Consider the following 22,767-nt stretch of genomic DNA (forward strand, 5'->3'; position numbering starts at 1 on the left):
TGTAGAATTGGACTATATTTTCCTCCTCTTCCCCCACACTGGATAGCTCCATCTTCTTTTGCAGCAGCTGGGCATCAGATCTTTCTACGTCAACTCATTACATTTCTTACACCTTTTCACACATGGGAGAACTGATAAACAATGACTGCTATCTTCCTCCTGCTTTCAGCCAGTGACATAGAAAGATTCCCACATCGATACAATCCAAACAACATCTGGGAGTTTCTTCCCAGAGAGATCTGTGGGAGATCCCAAAGACCATTGCCAGATGCAATGGAGTCTGTGTGTTTTCCACTTAATGAAGCTGGAGGCAACAGTTTTATTACTGCCGTGTCTGTGCATACGTTCAACATATATAACCTTGACACATCCTCACATTGACGTGACTCACTACTCGTATAAAACCTTATGACTGCCTTCAACAGACTACCCCCTTTCCCATATATCTGTAATACATTCCACAACACCTCTGTATCAACACTGTCATATGCCTTCTCCTAGTCTTTGAGAACCCTAAAAGATATCCTCATATACTGGTAGATAATCATGTTTGTTTCTCCTCTTTCTGAATTTTGTAAGTGCAATTCACTTTTTCCTTTAATAGATATTGCCAATTTATTCCTGTGGGACCAAATTTCGTTGCTGTGGTTATATTGAAATGGAGTATTTGTGTAATGGGAGAGAAGTAAAAGCATATGAATACTCACCTGAAGTATATTTACATAACCATAGAGATAAGTAGAAGTGCCTTGTCCTGGCCATGCAGCAGGTTTTTTTCTTCATTTGTGTGCCAGGTTGTGCCTTCACCAATTTACAACATAACATATGTACCACTGTCGTTTTTTAATATCCAGGAGTGTCTCAAATTCTTGTGTTGGCTTTTTCTTACTAACATTGCTTCTTAATCATTATATAAGTATTAATCCAGCTGGTATTGGTGGCATGTCCTCTGGTTTTGCTTTTTATGTTAAACCCAAGTCTACGTGAGTTTTAAACGTGTTGTGTGTAGAAAGGTTGGAGCTGTGTTACCTAATTATTAATTGGGAAAGGAGCCCTTTCACACCAATTTCTTATTATCTTGATATAGTCACAAGTAGTGTCCAGAGTACACTCCATTCTAATTGTCTTGTAGTGCCATAAAAAGGTTATACAAGCCGAGGCATTATGCACTTGAATATTGTATTTGGTTGACTAATGGTATGTATATTTATACCAGCCAGCACTAACAGTTCTGCTTATTGAGTGACGAGTACAGTCAGCTATGGAATTTTTTCATTTTCATGTCACTATACTTAAGATACTATTCTGTCTTGTTTTCACATAAGCTTGGCGAACTTGTAGGACCAGTTGTATGTATAATTAGTTGTTTTATTATGTGTAATTACCATCTTATTACAGAGAAGCATATAGATGGCATTGAGAGTCCTGCTAATGGCACACTGGAGAAGCCTAAGAAGAAGAAAGCCTTAAAACTGCCGAAAAAGAAGAAGAAAGAGAAAGTGAAGAAAGACAAGAAAGGAGAGAAAGTGGATGCAGATAAGGATGTGGATGAAGTGGAGGCCAAAGAAAAGAAAAAGAAAAAGAAATGGTTCCTCTCGCCCAAACCAAACTAACACTTTAAATTATTCATAATTTATCCACAAATATTTAAGTCTTGCTGGCATTTGTTGTGATGTATGGCAACTGTTGCTTTCTTCCTGTAAAATAGTGCATGTGACTAGCTGCATTCTGGTCTCGGCATGATCTTCCATCATTTGGTCCACTTTAGTAGTGGTTTGCCACCAAACTTGATTTTATTTTATCATTAATAATTTTTTTAACTTTCCTTTTATTTTCTAATGGTCTATGAATTAGGGTGGCTGCAGTAAAGACTTGCTACTCAGCAGCAGTCAGATCTACTAGTCTAATTGACCATATAAAGAGCTTTGATCTATAATGATGGACAATACATTGTTACAGTAAGACAAAATACAGGTGCATGCAAAGTATGTACTGTATATTTGGATGTAGGTGCAATAGGTTTTGATAGTGGGAAAGTAGGTGGAACCACTTAATACTTAAATATTGATTTAGATTGTTCAATTAGCTTGCATTTGTGGATGTATAGAAAGATATACCTGATATGCTTTGTGTTCCAACAAGAATGTCACAACTCGAGTGGTTTTGGGCTAGTAAAATGATGGCATTTCAAAAGTACTTCAAAATAGAAAATAGTATTGTAATTGAGCTGTAGGAAAATAATGTGTTTATCCTTGTTAACTAGATGTACTTTTCTGACACAGAAGCACTGTTGTTACAATATTTTAACTTGTTTTGTCAAACATGCCATAATACAAAAATGAATGTACCAAACTGCCTTCATTTGGGTGGGTGGGTGGGTGGGGGGGGTTAAGCAGATTTATCACATGCAGTTGAAGAAAGCCAGCTGCTGCCTTGAAGAATTCCTGATATCTGGCTTCCACATCATCAAAGTCTATCTATATACCAGAAGGGGAGTGGTTGTACAAATTAACACTGAATAATTCTCTCTAGCAGTTCCAGTGCAGATTGATACTGATATAGTCTAAAATTTCAGCCATAAATGGCTGTCTACGGCTGGATATGAACCATGAAAGCCCTGTTAGGTATCTTCCACTAGTGCTGCAAAATAAAAACCCTATAACCGTCCTTCCTGTTGAAAGAAAATTTTGTGTTAAACTTGTTTGTACAGTATGAGAATGTAAAACATGCTCTGGATAATCAAAGCCAGTATATTTGATTCACAAATTAGTGGTTGAATCACAGAGTATTAAATGGTCTGTTTTTTCGTTCCGTGTATTTATTGTGTTTTATCGAGTGGAAGCTCTGGTGCTTTGCCCTTGGTTCACAAAGTGGCATCTCATTTGCCTCTAAGTTTTGTATTCTAAGCCTCATTTTTTTCATTGCTTTTTATATCGCAAATGAGCAAGTATTTAATGTAATTTTATTTTTTTCCCTAATGATAATCATTTAATTTCTGCAATAGCTTTATGTAATTTTGTCCATTGCTCTGATGCAATTTGTATTATTTTCTTTATATGGATAAGGGTAACATAGAAAATCCATACATTCCACTTGTTTTTAGAAGGTAGTGTACAATACAGGACTGGTAGAGCAGGTTCTAGGTGGTAGTTCCGAGTCATGACAACTTGATATGCATCCAGTATAAGAGAGGACTTAGCCCTTTCACTGAGGTTGGCTCTCATATGTCATAAACCAATCAACTAAAAGCAGGACCCCTGAATGGCTCAGGGATAATACTCTCACTTCATGTGTAAGTGACCTGAGTTCACATACCCAGGGTGGACATGAAAATGACTGCTGGTAATAGAGCTTTGTGCATACGTCTGTTTGCGCCCTGTCAAGTTCACCTGATACCTTACTCAGACAAAACACACCTATGTGGCAGAGGAGAGCCCACCATTGGCCTCAGGATCATACTGTTATACTCCCAATTGATGTGGAGTCTGTCCACAGTATGGCAGAACAGGCTGCAACAGACGAAAAGTATGCCATACAGGCAAAGATGATTTGCTAACATCATCATAGTGTCTTCAGTGGTTTTACTGTTGCTCACTGATGGGAGCACCTTCATCTTTCCCTGGCTGTTTAATAATGAAAGGCTGTCTCCATGTGACACACTTTTTTCTTTTTATCAGCCATGGAGTTCATTAGTTTTCAGCAGTTACGAGTAAAATTACTTTGGTAGATATATTTCCTCTTCACAGTCAAAGGGTTAAGCATTAGTAGTTCCTCCATTGCATGACTGAATCTTGATATTTGGAGTTATGTGACAAAGAAATTCAATTATAAGGAACCTGCTATTAATGAATACCAAGTACATAGCTTGATCTGAAGACCTGCATAGTCCTTTCGAGCAAACTTTGGGGTTGTAGTGAAGCTGAATATGATTTCCCCTTGGGTGTCTTAGAATTCATTACATGCAGACCTGGCTGTACATAAAGCTTGATCAAAGATTGGTCTACTAAGCACACAAGCTGAAGTGCAGTATACACAGCCCTTCAAAAAACCCACATGAACTGCTGTGTATGGAGGGAATGAGGTAATAAGTTTGCTTGTTCCTCCCACACAGCACCAAACCCTTTTCTGGTTGGGTTTGCCTGTCTGCTCTTTGGTATAGATGCAGTGACATCACCCAGTGAGGGTCAGAAGAGCAAGACAGGCCACCTGTTAGCCAGTTACCCGTCCTCCAGCCACACTTCTGCTTTCATTTCCATGGATATTTTCTCCTTAGACAGATGAGCACACCATAAAAGAAAAAGTAAGAAAGAAAAAAAAATGTGAGAGTGAGTGAGTGAGAGAAACTGTTATATCTACTTTAAGGTGAATAAAGTTTAATTTGGTTAAATTGGTTTTGTTTTTTTGTACCTTATCCTTAGGTAGCCTCATGTCCAAAACCTCTTGTTATTGTGGAAATGAAAACTCCCAGATACAGAGCTTCATGAAGTATTAATTGCAAAATGAAGTGTATACAGCACAGTTTATGTTGCAGATTTGGAACACAAGTCTGTCTATGCCTCATCTTCATGGAGTTAACTTGATATTATATATATATATATATATTCCTACCATCAGGACCCTCACATGGGGTGGGGGCATATGTCCAGGGGCGTCACATTTAGGGGGGTGGCAATTCTAGTCTGGACATGCTGCCCACAAGGGTGACGAAATAATTATAATAAAAAAGATCAAAGAAGCCCTGAATATATTACCATAATATAAGAATTTTGCTTTAGAATCCACAGAATGTGAATTTTTTTCCCGTATCCTTTCTGCAATAGGGACATTAAATACAATTTTCAAAATTTGTTTAATTATTGCACAAGCCAAGCCATAATAGACAGTAAGGAATGGTGGAGATGGAAGGGGGGGGGCACTTTGGCATGTAAGGTCTCTGTCTACCATTTACCAGTTCACAATGTAAAACATCCATACAAGGGCCTAATAAGCCCCCCTTCTCCCAGTATCATAATACACAGAGAACATCCTCCCACCAATACCCCTGAAAATGTCTGTACAAGAGTACACACATACCCAGATCACAAAACTCCAAGACTAACTCAAAATGTATAGGTATATGTATATATTTTATTCTGCAATTGACATTTGAATCATAAAAATGTTATTTCACACCCCTTATTAAAATTATGTTCTCATACTGTCAGTACCCTCACCTCTGTGTGGAAGTCCACCCCCAAGGGGTTGACACTCCATCACCAAACTAGGTTCAAAATTTCTCTCACTTTCAGCTATATTTCCTTCACCTAGAAACAGCCCCACACTAATTCAGCATAGACAACAGTCCACTGTTTCTTTTGAGAGAGATCTATGAAAGGACCAGAGAACCATTGCCAGCCACTGTGGGTTTCAAGTCCATGAAATCAAGGCAGTACTTATTGTCCAGCTGTTACCAATTTCATTCGGTCCAGGAAATAACGTCAGGCTGTTACAATAAAATGACATTTCTTGTTTTGATTTATCTTTTATTTGGAGGACATTCTACAAATGTTTCTTACTAGTGCAAGGATAGCTGTGATGGTGCACTATTCAGCAAAACTCTATTGTCAGACACCAAAGAGTACATATATTGTGTGCATCTATATGATTAATAACAAAACAGAGAAGGATGAACTATTCTTGATAGTCATGCAGACTGTGATAAGGGTCTTCATGCCCCAGTGACGTACTGAAAAGGTCCTGCCATCATCCTCTACTGACGTTACTATTCAGTCTTGGAAACTTCTCCACCATTGGCTACCCAGTCATTGAAGGATCCCATGTACACCCTGTTGAAAATAAAAACTTGGTTCTAATTGACATCAGAAAGCCTTCACAGTATTTTGTCAATTATTTTATAAACTGAATTGCTGATGCTAGGGAGAGGGGGGGGGTAATAAGTGGCCACAAATGAGTGAAAAAAGTGGAAGTTGGAGTGTCAAAATTTAAATATGGAATGGGTGTGTGGGACCAATTGAAACATATATGGATATGCTGAACCCTTTCAATATGGTGACGTGATAATGAGCCTCTATTAACTCCAATTGATTTTACAGTACGTCCTTGTTATACAGTACATATGCGTTCCTGAAAACCTTACTGCAAATTGAAATTACCGTATACCGAACCCATTATAACATGTAATAATAGGATATGGCAGACGTACCTTCTCCCTGCTCTTTCCTCTTCAAAATATCTAGCGGATAACATATCTGTGAATTTTTCTTACCATAAATAGAATCAAGGGTAGTAATTACCAAATACCGTAGCTGTGAATTTACTGGATAAAGAATTACCATATAAGGAGGACTCACTGTATTTGGTTTAAGACAGACTTTGGATAAAATGGTCATTGCAGATGACATTGTCTCAGGGTAACCTCCCTCCCCACCTCTGTTAGGGTATAATTAGGTTAACTTTCACATCATCATATTGAAAGGGTTAAGGAGAGTAAAGCAATGAGAGCCTAGTTTTTAAGTATGTGATGTCTGAAAGTAAGAATTTGGTTATCAACCTGCACCTCACCTACTGCCCTGGGTCAGGAGCAGTGTCACAAGACAGCACATCCACAGCAAGACTGCTTCATTTAATTGGTGAACCCCCCTCTCCATCCCTTCATGCAGAAGAGAAAACAGGGCGAAATCCCTTCAAGCTGCATCAAATTATTTTTCACGCATACTTCCTCACCCCCCTATCCCCCAACCACTCCCTTTCATGCATCGCAGCATCATCCATACACAACCTATACCCGTCTGGGGTATTGGCTGCATGTTATTGTGGGGTTAAAAGCTGTTCAGTAGTATGTGGCTGATTCTTTAGGGTCTATGTGGGGCACCCTTATGGACCAGAGCCACACATCATTTTGTCTGTGGTAGAGGAAATCTGTATTCATAGAGAAATGATACTTTATTATACTGCAACTGTCCCTCTGTTATGCTGTCCCCCCCATTCTTGTTGCTGTCCTGTACCACTTCTCTGATTATTTTCTTATTTTGCCAAACCCTGTGACAGGAGAAAAGAATGCTGCCACCAAGTGTCCCCACTTGGCATTAAAAATATATATATATATATATATATAAATATATATATATATATAAATATATATATATATATATATATATATATATATATATATGATCATTTTTATGACAGTTGCATGCGGGATTCGAACCCACTGCACTTGGCCATCCGATTGATATCGCTGCTATTAGTGAATTTCTCTCATATATATATATATATATATATATATATAATAATAATAATAATAATAATAAAAAAATCAAAGAAATACAGATAATAATGCAAGTGTTGGAAGGAGATATATTCCATATCACAGGATGTGACACTACTAGAAGATAGATATCAAACATAAGACGTTGTATATACCGCAGCAGCAGCACCAAATGGCTGTTGAGCATCAGGTCTAACCAGAACCCAAAAGTGTGGATACAATCTTCCACACGAGAAACCGTAATATTTGGAGACTGTGGCTTTCAATCACAAAATATGTATGTACGGGCATATCTTGCACAATTGATCATTCATACAAGCTACAAATTTCTCTACCCAAAATCATTATATAATTCTACAATCTTGTATGAAACCAGATTCTTGTATATACAGCCTTTTCCCTCTTACAAGGGAGGTAGCCAAAGTCAAAGGCATAAATCCACACCCAACCATTTCATCCCCACATACTCCACTCCTATTCACCCCCCCTCCCTCTTTTTTTGGCCATCCCTGCATCTCACCCACTGCCCTGGGTCAGAAGTAATGCAGCAAGACTTCATTTAATTGGTGCCCCCCCCCCTCTCCATCCCCTCATGCAGAAAAAGAGAAGATGGGGAGAAATCCCTTTGAGCTGCATCAATATATCATTCATACATACTCATCACCCCCCCCCACTCCCTTCCATGCATCACAGCATCATCCATACACAACCATTCTCCACTCACCCCTATCTTTTGTTTTCTCCTTAACTCCCTCAACAGACATTTTCCTCTGTCCCAATGCCCACCTCATCCTTGGTCACCCCCTCATGTTCACTCCTTCCACCTCTGCCACACCTTTTACTAATCTTTCTTTGCTCATTTTTTCCATGTGAATTTTTGCAATTCTTTAATATCACTCCATTATCATAATGCAGAATGACTTATTAACATATTTGGAAAGTTTATATCTCAAGACTCACCTATGATCTTCTACACCTGCAGCAGCAAGTGCATCATACGCCTTCTGAGCACGTCCCCCTTTCATACAATGGGTTACAATATGGGGACAGGATCCTTCTGGCTTGTCGATGCCATACTTGTCCTTAAAATCTTCACCATCCAGGTTAATTGCCTCCTCAATTTCAGTTACTGAAATATATTACAAGAAACTTGTAATTAAAGAAAAAAAAAAAAATACTTTGCATTATGGGGAAAAAAAGTGGGGGAGGGGGATAATTTTTTTTATGTCAGTAAGGGGGTGGGGAGGAATTCAAAGCTTACACCTACATCATAAACTCATTCAACCATCCCTCCCATATTGGCAATGCAGCATGCCACGGTGCTAATAGAACAATTACATTCAGACACCATAACTATCCCTGCCTGCAGACCCACTCCTCCCAGAGGTCACCTCAAACATCTGTACACAAAGTACATACATACATACATATACCAAGGCTTTTTCCCCCTTCCAAGGGAGGTAGCCAAAAAGGGAAAGGCACAAAAACACTCCCACCCATTTCATCCCTAAATACACTCCACACCCCTCCCACCCTTCCTCTCATCTGAGCACCTCCTGGATGACGGGTCATCCCTGCACCCTGCCCACCGCCCTGGGTCAGAAGCAGCGTCGCAAGACACAGCACATCCACAGCAAGGCCGCTTCATTTAATCGGCGACCCCCCCTCTCCGTCCCCCTTTGCATATAAGGCGAGGACGGGGAGAAATCCCTTCGGGCTGCGTCAAAATTTACTCACACATACTACCCCACCCCCCATTCCTCCTCATGCAGTCACAACATCATCCATATACAACCATTCTCCACTCACCTCTGTCTTCCGTCCTCTCCCTTCCTTCCTCAACAGACATTCCCCTCTTCCCCAAAGCCCCCTTCACCCCATCCATCCACCTCATCCTAGGACGTCCCCTCATGTTCACTCCCCCCCACATCTGCCTTCCATACCTCTTTTACTAGTCTTTCTTCACTCATTCTTTCCATGTGTCCAAACCATCCTAATATTCTTTCATCAACCCTATCTCCCAAATCCTTTTTCACCCCTGTTCTCCTCCTCACCTCCTCATTTCTCACTCTATCCAGCCTAGTAACCCCCACCATGCTTCTCAGACACCTCATCTCAAACACATTCAAACTCCTTCTCTCTTCTTCTCTTATGTTCCACGTTTCTGCCCCATACAGTGCTGTTGGCACAATCACTCCTTCATACAGTCTCCTCTTCGCATCCATTCCCAAATGTCTATTCCTCATTACACTCTTTAAACCACCAAGGCATTTACTCGCTTCTCTCAATCTACATTCTACCTCCACCTTCACTCCACCTTTTCCTGCTACACTTGCACCCAAGTATCTAAAACTATCCACTTCCTCCAGTCGCTCTCCCTTAATGTTCACTTCCAGTCTACTGCCACTTTCACCCCTTGTACATCTCATCACCTTACTTTTACCCACATTTATCTTTAGCTTTGTTCTATCACATACTCTCCCAAACTCTGCCACCAGCTTCCTCAATCCCTCCTCTGACCCTGCTACAAGCGCAGTGTCGTCCGCAAACAACAGCTGGCTCACCTCCCACTTTTCTCCATTTTCTTTAACCATCTCCAATCCCTGACTCACTACCCTAGCATTCACCTCTCGCACCACCCCATCCATGTATAAGTTGAACAGCCAGGGCGACATAACGCATCCTTGACGAAGTCCCACCTTTACTTCAAACCACTCACTCTCTCCATTTCTAATCCTAACACATGCTCTACTACTCTCATAAAAACTCTTGACAGCTCCCAAAAGCTTTCCTCCTATCCCATAAATCTGCATAACCTCCCACAGTGCCTTTCTGTCTACCCTATCATAAGCCTTTTCCAGATCCATAAAAGCCCAAAAAACATCCTTCCCCTTTCCTATAGCTTACTCACATATCTGTCTTACCACAAAGATCTGATCTACACAACCTCTACCCGTCCTAAATCCACACTGTTCCTCACCAATTACTCCTGTTCCTCTCCTAATCCTCTCAATTAAGATCCTCCCATAAGCCTTCCCTACTACACTCAACAGGCTAATCCCTCTGAAATTACTACATTCACACTTGTCCCCTTTTCCCTTGTAAAGAGGAACTATACAGGCACTACTCCAGTCCTCCGGTACTCTACCCTCTCTCCAGCAAACATTAAATAACCTCACCAACCAGTCCACCATCACTGAACCTCCCTTTTTCAGACATTCTGCATGACATCCATCCAGACCAGGTGCCTTACCTGCTTTCATCATCTTTACAACTGCCTTCACCTCATCCTTCCTTATTTCTCCTCCATTCTCCTCACTCATCACTCATTTTCTTCGCATTTCCCACTGCAGCTATCTTTCCTTCCCTATCCTCCTTCACATTCAGCAACTCCCTAAAATATTCTGCCCATCTTCCCCTCACTGCCATCTCTTCCATTATCATCTCTCCATCTGTACCTTTTACCTTTTCTTCCCTACTTGATTCGCCTCCTCTTCCTCTCTTAATTTCTTTCCAAAACTTCTTTTTATTACTTTCAAAATTTTCTGTCATACTCCTACCCCATTTCACATCTGCTCTCCTCTTTGCCTCCTTTACCTTTTGCTTTACTTCTCTTTTCTTTTCTTTGTACGTCTCATATGACTCCCCTGTCCTCTTTTGTAACCAATCTGTGAATGCTCGCTTCTTCTCTTCTACAACCTTCTTTGTTTCCTCATCCCACCATTCACTACCCTTTCTTCTATTTCCCCCTGTCCTTCTTGTTCCACACACCATCCTTGCACACTTTAAGACTCCCTCCTTGAACCATCCCCATTCCTCCTCCACACCCATCTCTGCTCTATCCTTTACTCCCTCCCACTCCTCCTTCAGCTTCTTTTCGTACTCCTTCTCCTTTTCCTTTTCATTCAAGGAGTTCACTCTAAGAACCTCCCTACCTTTTGTCCCTTTCCTCCTTCTCCATCTATCCTCCACTCTCAGCTTACCTTCCACCAAAAAATGATCTGATATTCCCCCACCCTCTCCCCTTAGCACATGTACATCCTTAACTCTTCCTATCATAATCCTATTTACCACTACATAATCCATTAGCGCTCTATCTACCACCCTCTCCCATGTGTACTTATGCTTGACTTTCTTCCGAAACACTGTATTTGCTATCATCAACTCTCTTTCTAGACACATTTCCACCATCAACTCTCCACTACGATTCTTTCCTGGAACTCCACACTTCCCAACCACTCCATCGATTGGACCATTTCCCACCCTAGCATTAAGGTCTCCCAGTACTATTACATTGACATTTCTTCCTAAACCCTCTATGCACTCATTTAAATCTATCCAAAAGGCCTCCCTTTCTTCCATGCTCTTATCACTGCCAGGCCCATATGCACTTACAAAGACCCACATCTCCTTTCCCAGTTTCACCTTCATCCACATTATCCTTGAGGAAACCTCCTTCCACTCCACTACCCCTTTACCTATCTCCTCACTTACTAGAATAGCCACCCCTTCCCTCCCTTGCCCTCTCTTCACTCCTGATAACCTCCCACTTACACTCCCAAACTTACACTCACCCTTCCCTTTCAACTTAGTTTCACTCAACGCCAACACATCCATCTTTCTTCTCACAAACATACTACCTATCTCTTCCCTTTTACTCTCATCTGTACCACATCCACGCACATTAAAAGACCCAAACCTTAGGGTGCTGGCCCGAGGCCCTCCAGCACCCCTTATGCCTTTCCTTTCCTTTTTAAGAATCTGCCCCTTAGGGCTACAGGGAGAAGGATGCCTAGTCCCTCTCCCCGTCCCTTTCTTCTCGCCTCTTACGATCCAAGTGGGAAACTTGGTGGCAGTATTCTTTTCCCCCACCACAGGGAATTCCCCATCACAGAAAGAGAAATACTCAGAGAAATGGTACAGGACAGCAACAAGGGGTTGGGGGACAGCATAACGGAGGGACAGTCGTAGTATAAAAGTATCATCATTTCTCTATGAACAGAATTTCTTCTATCATAGACAAAATGATGTGTGGCTCTGGTCCGTAGGGGCGCCCCATATAGACCCTAAAGTATCGACTGCATGCTACTTTGCCACAATAACAAGCAGCCAATACCCCCATACATATACCAAGGCTTTTTCCCCCTTACAAGGGAGGTAGCTAAAAAGGGGAAAGGCATAAAATCATTTCCACCCCTTCCATCCCTGAATACACTCCACACCCCTCCACCCTCCCTCTTATCTGAGCACCTCCTGGATGATGGGTCATCCCTGCACCTTGTCCACTGCCCTGGGTCAGAAGCAGTGTCGCAAGACACAGCACATCCACAGCAAGGCCGCTTCATTAAATCGGCGACCCCCCCTCTCCATCCCCCCATTGCATAAAAGGAGAGGATGGGGAGAAATCCCTTCGGGCTGCGTCAAATTTTGCTCACACATAATACCTCACCCCCCACCCCCTGCCCATTCCACCTCATGCAATCACAAACAAGCAACAGATAGAATTTAACTGTTCCCTTCACTCCCTTTAATACTATGGAGTACTAAAGCACTGCCTCAATTAAAATGTAGTATCATCACCTACAATCTATAGTGCACTGGCTGCAGAAATGAAAGATTTTGTTAATGACAATATTATTAATTATAAAATGTCTAGACTTACGTGGAATGTTGACTGAACCAGGAATGCATCCAAGCTTTGCAATTTCACCACTTGATCGGACATCGACCACTGTGAGGTTACCCAGGTTCTCCTTCAGTTCTTCAAATTGAATTTCTGCTGAAATAAAGGAACACATAGAAGGTACATAAATTAAAAATATACTGTATATATACATATATGATTCACCTCTGTTTTGGATCATGTGTTGGACTCATGATCAATAGCTATTACCCTCCCGGGTGAGAGCTCATATGAGTATATTGCCCGATCTATGGGTAATGCTGTGACCTTGCACACACACACACACACACTTCAGCGAATGGACGGCTTGGATGACGTTCTGAAGAAAACTGAAGTCTGTGGATCCCAACGCAAAGAGAAGTGCCTAGTGTTTTTACAGGGTGGGGGGAAATTGCTCGTGGAGTAGTGGGAAAGTAGGGAAAGAGGAAAAGGGGAGGGATTACTGAGGGAAATGGAAGGAAATGAGGAGGGAGTAGACTTGGCCCAGCCAGACAAGCGAAAGGTAAACAAAAGACTGAGCGATGATGAAATGTCTAATAAAAATGTAAAGATTAGAAGTATAGAGAGGAGCAATACAGTAGAAAGTGACGAGAATATGTTCCAGGGATTTAAAGAGGGTGGGGGGGACACAACCCCCCCCCGACTGATAAGACTAGAGGAGAGAGTTGATAAGGTGATCGAGGACTTGGAAAGTAGGTTAGGTAATGTTGACTCCATTTTCCAGAGAATTGAAAGGTTGGAACAACTAGAGAAGGCAAACAGAAACTTAACTGATGAAATAGAGGACCTAAAAAGACAGTTAAGAAATGTAAAGGAGGAGAATGAGAAATTGAAGAAGAATAGTAATGAAAACAGAGAGACAATAGCTAAAGAAGCTAAAAATTGGAGAACAACCCAAGAAGGGAATAAGGTTTCATTCACTGACATAGTCAAACAGCAATTGAAAGAACATAATGAAGACTCAGTTATTAAAGTGATGAGACAGAAGGAGAATATAGTAAGAGAATTAGCTGACAACAAGAAATGTATAATTATATTAGGAATGGAAGAGAAACATAACCCAGATAGAACCGCAAGAATCAAGGAGGAAAATGAAAGAGTAAGCAGTTTATTAAAATTAGTCCAGGAAGATGAACCAGAAATTATAAAGGAAATTGAGGAAAAATTCAGACTCGGAAAATATAGTACAGATAAGACCAGACCAATTAAGATTAAATTCAGGTCACAAACAACGGCAGAGAAAATTCTATCCAAAACAGGGAAACTAGCAACAAATGATCAATATAAAAAGGTATGGATAAAAAGAGAAATGAATAAGGAGGAAAGAGAGGCAGAAAAGCAGAAAAGACTTGAAGCTAAGGCAAAAAACGAGGAAAGAACGGAGTCAGAGAAAGAGAGATTCTATTGGAGAGTAGTGAACATGAAAATAAAGCAGTTCGACATACAAAAGAAAAACATAAGGGAAACAGAGAACACAATGGAAGTGGCAGAAAACTAAGAGCGTCTTACACAAATATAGATGGATTGATAACAGGATTGAATGAACTGAATGATTATTTGAAAGAAAAAGAACCGGACATAATGGGAATTGTAGAAACAAAATAAAAAGGCCCACTACCACCCAACAGTGTAGGACATGATGCATACAATTATTGGATTAGAAACAGAGAGAAAAAACAAGGGGGTGGAGTTATGTTCCTGACTAAGAAGGATATAAACGTGAAAGGTGTCATATATGGAAAGAATACAGTAGAGATGATTATGATAGAAGTGGAAGACCGAGATAAGAAGAGCAGAAAATTTGTGATCAATTATGTGCCTCCGAAAACAGCCTCATGGGAGGAGAGTGAACATAAAAGTATGTTAGAGGACACAAAGATAGCATTAACTAAAATAATGGAAGATGGAGGAAGAATAGTTATGATGGGCGACTTTAATTGCAAAGAAATCTGCTGGGAAGAAATGACAGTAAAGAGTGGTGATGACTCATGGGGAAATGCTCTACTTGAGATGATTACTGACCATTCAATGACACAATGGATACAAGAGAACACTAGGTATAGAAATGAAGAACCATCGAGACTAGACTTAATAATTACATCTGAACCTAGAATAGTGGACAAGATTGAATATAAAACACCAATAGGTAAAAGTGACCACATATTGATTGAACTGGAACTTAATGAAGAAAAATATATGAAAAGAAATGAACAATATAGAAAAGGAAGAAGGATGTATGAAAAAACAAACTTTGATAAAATAAGAGAATTCTTCCAACAAGAAAACTGGGAAGAAATATACAAAGAAGAAACATCAGTGGAAGAGAAATGGAATATTTTGACAAAAATTTACAAAAAAGGAGTGGAAAAGTATGTCCCAAGACAAAAACAAGAAAAAGAATATGTAAAATGCTGGTACAACAAAAGTTGTAGGGAGTTAAAAGACAAAAGAGACAAAGCCTGGACCAGATGGAAAAAAGACAGAAGACCTGAAAAATGGAAAATATATACTGGTTATAGAAATGAATATGTACAAAAGTGCAGAGAGGAAAAAAGAAAATATGAAAAAGATGTTATAGAAAAGTGTAAAGATCAACCAAAACTATTCTACAGATTTGTAAACAATAAACTGAAAAACAAACAAGACTTGGAGAAATTAAGACAAGGAGGAGTTGAATACACTGAGGAAATGGAAATGGCAGAAATTATGAACAAACATTTTAAATCAGTGTTTACAAGGGAAAATATACAACCTGAAGAGATTGAGTGGAAAGAAAAAGTCCCCCCTATGGAAGAAATAGAAGTAACAAAGAATGAAATATTGACACACTTGGGTAATTTTGATGTCAGAAAATCGCATGGGCCAGATGAAATAGCAAACTGGATTCTGAAAGAATGCAGGAATGAACTGGCAGACAAAATACATAGCATAATAAGCAGTTCCTTAAAAGAAGGAAAAGTTCCAGAAGATTGGAAAAAAGCAAATATAGTACCTATATATAAAGGAGGAAATAAAGAAGAACCTACCAACTATAGACCAGTCTCTCTAACAAGTACAATAGCAAAAATTTGTGAAAGAATTATCAAAAGTAGATGGGTAAAATACTTGGAAAAAAACAACGTACTAAATCCAAGGCAATTTGGATTCAGACAAGGACGATCATGCGTCACCAATTTAATATGTTTCTATTCAAGGCTAATAGATATAATACAAGAAAGAGATGGATGGGCTGATTGTGCATTTCTAGACCTAAAAAAAGCTTTTGACAAAGTACCACATAAGAAGTTGCTTAAGAAATTAGAATATGAAGGAGGAATACAAGGTAAATTGCTAAATTGGATGGAGGACTTTTTGCAAGAAAGAAAAATGAGAGTAGTGATAAGAGACCAGCACTCAAAATGGAATGAAGTAATAAGCGGTGTCCCGCAGGGAACAGTTCTGGCCCCAATGTTTGCTATATATATTAATGATATGGATGAAGGAATTGAAAGCTATATGAGCTTCTTTGCAGATGATGCAAAACTACTGAAAAGAGTGAAAACTGAAGAAGATTGTGAATCACTACAGAGAGATCTAAATAAAGTACAAGAATGGAGTAGGAAGTGGGAGATGGAGTTCAATACAAAAAAGTGTAGTATAATGGAATTTGGAAAAAGCAAAAACAGAATAACAGGATCATATAATTTGGGAGAAGAAGGAATAAAAAAAGTAGAAAATGAGAAGGACCTGGGAGTCATTGTTATGAATAATATGTCACCTGAGAAACATATAAATAAGATTTTTGGAGAAACTTATAATTTAATAAGAACAATCAAAGTGGCATTTACATACCTGGATGAAGAAATGGTGAGGAAAATCCTAATCACCCTGATAAGACCAAGATTGGAATATGCAGCAACGATATGGTCACCAAGTACAAAAAAATGTATAAAAAAACTTGAAAGAATACAAAGAGCAATTACAAAATTGGCACCAACACTCTCAAAACTATCATATGAAGAGAGACTACAAAAACTTAAACTACAGACACTAGAGCAAAGAAGAGAGGAGATTTGATAGCTATTTACAGAATCATGAAAGGCATAGAAATTACTGATAGAGAGAATCTGATAAAATGGGATGACAGAAATACAAGAGGACACGGAAAGAAAATAAAAAAAGACAGCTATAGAAGAGATTTGAAAAAGAACAGCTTTCCTCACAGAGTAATAGACAGTTGGAACAAGTTAGATGAGAAAGTGGTGTGTGCAAAAACAATACATGAATTTAAAAATAGTTTAGATAAAATGAGATATGAAGACGGGACCCCACGAGCATAGCTCCCCTTCCCGTAAAATACAACTAGGTAAATACACACTTCAGCGAATGGACGGCTTGGATGACGTTCTGAAGAAAACTGAAGTCTGTGGATCCCAACGCAAAGAGAAGTGCCTAGTGTTTTTACAGGGTGGGGGGAAATTGCTCGTGGAGTAGTGGGAAAGTAGGAAAAGAGGAAAAGGGGAGGGATTACTGAGGGAAATGGAAGGAAATGAGGAGGGAGTAGACTTGGCCCAGCCAGACAAGCGAAAGGTAAACAAAAGACTGAGCGATGATGAAATGTCTAATAAAAATGTAAAGATTAGAAGTATAGAGAGGAGCAATACAGTAGAAAGTGACGAGAATATGTTCCAGGGATTTAAAGAGGGTGGGGGGGACACAACCCCCCCCCCGACTGATAAGACTAGAGGAGAGAGTTGATAAGGTGATCGAGGACTTGGAACGTAGGTTAGGTAATGTTGACTCCATTTTCCAGAGAATTGAAAGGTTGGAACAACTAGAGAAGGCAAACAGAAACTTAACTGATGAAATAGAGGACCTAAAAAGACAGTTAAGAAATGTAAAGGAGGAGAATGAGAAATTGAAGAAGAATAGTAATGAAAACAGAGAGACAATAGCTAAAGAAGCTAAAAATTGGAGAACAACCCAAGAAGGGAATAAGGTTTCATTCACTGACATAGTCAAACAGCAATTGAAAGAACATAATGAAGACAAAGTTATTAAAGTGATGAGACAGAAGCAGAATATAGTATGAGAATTAGCTGACAACAAGAAATGTATAATTATATTAGGAATGGAAGAGAAACATAACCCAGATAGAACCGCAAGAATCAAGGAGGAAAATGAAAGAGTAAGCAGTTTATTAAAATTAGTCCAGGAAGATGAACCAGAAATTATAAAGGAAATTGAGGAAAAATTCAGACTCGGAAAATATAGTACAGATAAGACCAGACCAATTAAGATTAAATTCAGGTCACAAACAACGGCAGAGAAAATTCTATCCAAAACAGGGAAACTAGCAACAAATGATCAATATAAAAAGGTATGGATAAAAAGAGAAATGAATAAGGAGGAAAGAGAGGCAGAAAAGCAGAAAAGACTTGAAGCTAAGGCAAAAAACGAGGAAAGAACGGAGTCAGAGAAAGAGAGATTCTATTGGAGAGTAGTGAACATGAAAATAAAGCAGTTCGACATACAAAAGAAAAACATAAGGGAAACAGAGAACACAATGGAAGTGGCAGAAAACTAAGAGCGTCTTGCACAAATATAGATGGATTGATAACAGGATTGAATGAACTGAATGATTATTTGAAAGAAAAAGAACCGGACATAATGGGAATTGTAGAAACAAAATTAAAAGGCCCACTACCACCCAACAGTGTAGGACATGATGCATACAATTATTGGATTAGAAATAGAGAGAAAAAACAAGGGGGTGGAGTTATGTTCCTGACTAAGAAGGATATAAACGTGAAAGGTGTCATATATGGAAAGAATACAGTAGAGATGATTATGATAGAAGTGGAAGACCGAGATAAGAAGAGCAGAAAATTTGTGATCAATTATGTGCCTCCGAAAACAGCCTCATGGGAGGAGAGTGAACATAAAAGTATGTTAGAGGACACAAAGATAGCATTAACTAAAATAATGGAAGATGGAGGAAGAATAGTTATGATGGGCGACTTTAATTGCAAAGAAATCTGCTGGGAAGAAATGACAGTAAAGAGTGGTGATGACTCATGGGGAAATGCTCTACTTGAGATGATTACTGACCATTCAATGACACAATGGATACAAGAGAACACTAGGTATAGAAATGAAGAACCATCGAGACTAGACTTAATAATTACATCTGAACCTAGAATAGTGGACAAGATTGAATATAAAACACCAATAGGTAAAAGTGACCACATATTGATTGAACTGGAACTTAATGAAGAAAAATATATGAAAAGAAATGAACAATATAGAAAAGGAAGAAGGATGTATGAAAAAACAAACTTTGATAAAATAAGAGAATTCTTCCAACAAGAAAACTGGGAAGAAATATACAAAGAAGAAACATCAGTGGAAGAGAAATGGAATATTTTGACAAAAATTTACAAAAAAGGAGTGGAAAAGTATGTCCCAAGACAAAAACAAGAAAAAGAATATGTAAAATGCTGGTACAACAAAAGTTGTAGGGAGTTAAAAGACAAAAGAGACAAAGCCTGGACCAGATGGAAAAAAGACAGAAGACCTGAAAAATGGAAAATATATACTGGTTATAGAAATGAATATGTACAAAAGTGCAGAGAGGAAAAAAGAAAATATGAAAAAGATGTTATAGAAAAGTGTAAAGATCAACCAAAACTATTCTACAGATTTGTAAACAATAAACTGAAAAACAAACAAGACTTGGAGAAATTAAGACAAGGAGGAGTTGAATACACTGAGGAAATGGAAATGGCAGAAATTATGAACAAACATTTTAAATCAGTGTTTACAAGGGAAAATATACAACCTGAAGAGATTGAGTGGAAAGAAAAAGTCCCCCTATGGAAGAAATAGAAGTAACAAAGAATGAAATATTGACACACTTAGGTAATTTTGATGTCAGAAAATCGCATGGGCCAGATGAAATAGCAAACTGGATTCTGAAAGAATGCAGGAATGAACTGGCAGACAAAATACATAGCATAATAAGCAGTTCCTTAAAAGAAGGAAAAGTTCCAGAAGATTGGAAAAAAGCAAATATAGTACCTATATATAAAGGAGGAAATAAAGAAGAACCTACCAACTATAGACCAGTCTCTCTAACAAGTACAATAGCAAAAATTTGTGAAAGAATTATCAAAAGTAGATGGGTAAAATACTTGGAAAAAAACAACGTACTAAATCCAAGGCAATTTGGATTCAGACAAGGACGATCATGCGTCACCAATTTAATATGTTTCTATTCAAGGCTAATAGATATAATACAAGAAAGAGATGGATGGGCTGATTGTGCATTTCTAGACCTAAAAAAAGCTTTTGACAAAGTACCACATAAGAAGTTGCTTAAGAAATTAGAATATGAAGGAGGAATACAAGGTAAATTGCTAAATTGGATGGAGGACTTTTTGCAAGAAAGAAAAATGAGAGTAGTGATAAGAGACCAGCACTCAAAATGGAATGAAGTAATAAGCGGTGTCCCGCAGGGAACAGTTCTGGCCCCAATAATGTTTGCTATATATATTAATGATATGGATGAAGGAATTGAAAGCTATATGAGCTTCTTTGCAGATGATGCAAAACTACTGAAAAGAGTGAAAACTGAAGAAGATTGTGAATCACTACAGAGAGATCTAAATAAAGTACAAGAATGGAGTAGGAAGTGGGAGATGGAGTTCAATACAAAAAAGTGTAGTATAATGGAATTTGGAAAAAGCAAAAACAGAATAACAGGATCATATAATTTGGGAGAAGAAGGAATAAAAAAAGTAGAAAATGAGAAGGACCTGGGAGTCATTGTTATGAATAATATGTCACCTGAGAAACATATAAATAAGATTTTTGGAGAAACTTATAATTTAATAAGAACAATCAAAGTGGCATTTACATACCTGGATGAAGAAATGGTGAGGAAAATCCTAATCACCCTGATAAGACCAAGATTGGAATATGCAGCAACGATATGGTCACCAAGTACAAAAAAATGTATAAAAAAACTTGAAAGAATACAAAGAGCAATTACAAAATTGGCACCAACACTCTCAAAACTATCATATGAAGAGAGACTACAAAAACTTAAACTACAGACACTAGAGCAAAGAAGAGAGGAGATTTGATAGCTATTTACAGAATCATGAAAGGCATAGAAATTACTGATAGAGAGAATCTGATAAAATGGGATGACAGAAATACAAGAGGACACGGAAAGAAAATAAAAAAAGACAGCTATAGAAGAGATTTGAAAAAGAACAGCTTTCCTCACAGAGTAATAGACAGTTGGAACAAGTTAGATGAGAAAGTGGTGTGTGCAAAAACAATACATGAATTTAAAAATAGTTTAGATAAAATGAGATATGAAGACGGGACCCCACGAGCATAGCTCCCCTTCCCGTAAAATACAACTAGGTAAATACACATTAGGGAGCACCCAATAAGCTGGGGGTGGGGAATATGCTGTGAGACCCCTTTTAAATATTTCTAAAAAAAAAATAATAAAGTTAGAGCATATTCTGTCCCCAATGCAGAGTTACAGCATGGTACAGTATATTTCAATAAATATTTACTAATATATATTTGGACAGTTTAATTACATATAAATAAATAAATGACTGATGCAAAGGATCACAAGTTGTACAGCCAACATTCAAATTAAGAAATTAATTTATTGAACAAATTCTTGTTATCAGGTCACAGTAGGAAAAATTATGCATTGTTATATTGTAATGTGTATAAATATTGGGTGGACTAAGTATATAGTGACAACCCCCACCACCCCGTTACTACGCCAGTGAAATCGAGTACAGCTTATTTTGCTGAGCGGGGTTTGGCGGTGCCATAGGTTAGGTTGTGTATTTCTGTACTTTTACGCGTCATTGTAGAATTTGTAGGAACGGTAAGTGCAGGCCACTTGTACATAGCCTTATCCCGGCAACGGACCGAACGTGGGGGGGCTTTTTCCGATTACAGATTCATAAACTTGGACAAATTTACTACTATTCCGTAATTTCTACATTGGGTCACTGGATATCTTAAATAAATATAAAGTGTGCTATTCTGCCACAAAACTGAATGATTGGTCATCTGTTCGGTGCATTTTTAGGTTACATTAGTTATTTAAGTTTCCCATGTTCGGTTAAGGTACGTATTTGCAAACACAATCTAGGCTGTCCAAAATATATATTCTATACTATTGAATGCGGTCGAAAAAAAACACGTTAGGGTACGCATCTAGAAAGTGGCTAGGTTTTTCAGAAAACGTCCATTTTTGAATATCAGACACTGGCCAAAATTTAAAAAATAACTCGTTGTCCAATCAAAATTTTATATTGCTATGAATCATAAACCATCGGTAAAACAAAGAAATACGCAAATTAATTACTTAAAATAGAGAGTACATAGTTATGTAAGAAAAAAAATATTTATAAAATAAAAGAAAATTGAAAAACTGCCGCTCGAAACCCTAAACTACTTCCACAGGTACGACTTTGAGTGACCTTCACTCCAACAGCTCAGCCTTGGAACAACTACTGGACCAATAACTACAGTGAAAACTGGAATATAAGATTCACAAAAATCTACTAACCAGATTAATTTTAAACTTATACCTACCACTCATGTTCTCTAGTCAACTTCCAAAGTTCACTGTTCACTGTCAAGTTCCCCAACTTTAATGAAAGTCTTCAGCCGGAAGAGTGTTGTTGCCTGGGCTTAACCTCGGAAGACACTACTCATTCACCCAGGCCGCGTCCAGGACAGCCGTGCAAGCACTCAAGCATTATTGGAGAATGGAATGCGTTGCAGTCCTGCG

General features: G+C 38.6%; 2 protein-coding genes across 5 annotated transcripts in view; one reads left to right on the top strand and one right to left on the bottom strand.

Annotated features, from left to right (window-relative positions):
• Positions 1-4,387, top strand: part of MICAL-like (protein) — a 63,374-nt gene extending 58,987 nt beyond the window's left edge. For 2 of the 3 annotated variants that reach the window (XM_076210687.1, XM_076210686.1), the window contains one exon: positions 1,399-4,387. In XM_076210687.1, coding sequence (XP_076066802.1) covers positions 1,399-1,613 — 215 coding nt within the window. In that variant the 3' untranslated portion in view covers positions 1,614-4,387. The remainder of the gene's footprint in view (positions 1-1,398) is intronic. The other variant, XM_076210688.1, reaches the window with a different exon arrangement.
• On the bottom strand, positions 4,055-22,729 carry LOC143040059 (rhodanese domain-containing protein CG4456-like). Of its 2 annotated transcripts, none has more exons than XM_076210692.1 (4): positions 22,569-22,729; positions 12,930-13,043; positions 8,228-8,396; positions 4,055-5,825 (listed from the first exon to the last, which is right to left on the bottom strand). In XM_076210692.1, exons 1-4 carry the CDS (start codon positions 22,573-22,575, stop codon positions 5,762-5,764), a joined length of 354 nt encoding a protein of 117 aa, XP_076066807.1. In that variant the 5' UTR covers positions 22,576-22,729; the 3' UTR covers positions 4,055-5,761. The 2 variants fall into 2 exon arrangements, with proteins under 2 accessions (XP_076066807.1, XP_076066806.1); XM_076210691.1 differs by having other exon boundaries at positions 12,930-13,046; positions 22,569-22,727.
• Between the last annotated feature and the right edge of the window lie 38 nt (positions 22,730-22,767).

This window comes from Oratosquilla oratoria, chromosome 27 (assembly GCF_046742065.1).
Source record: "Oratosquilla oratoria isolate Oo_2021 chromosome 27, ASM4674206v1, whole genome shotgun sequence".
Lineage (NCBI taxonomy): Eukaryota > Metazoa > Arthropoda > Malacostraca > Stomatopoda > Squillidae > Oratosquilla > Oratosquilla oratoria.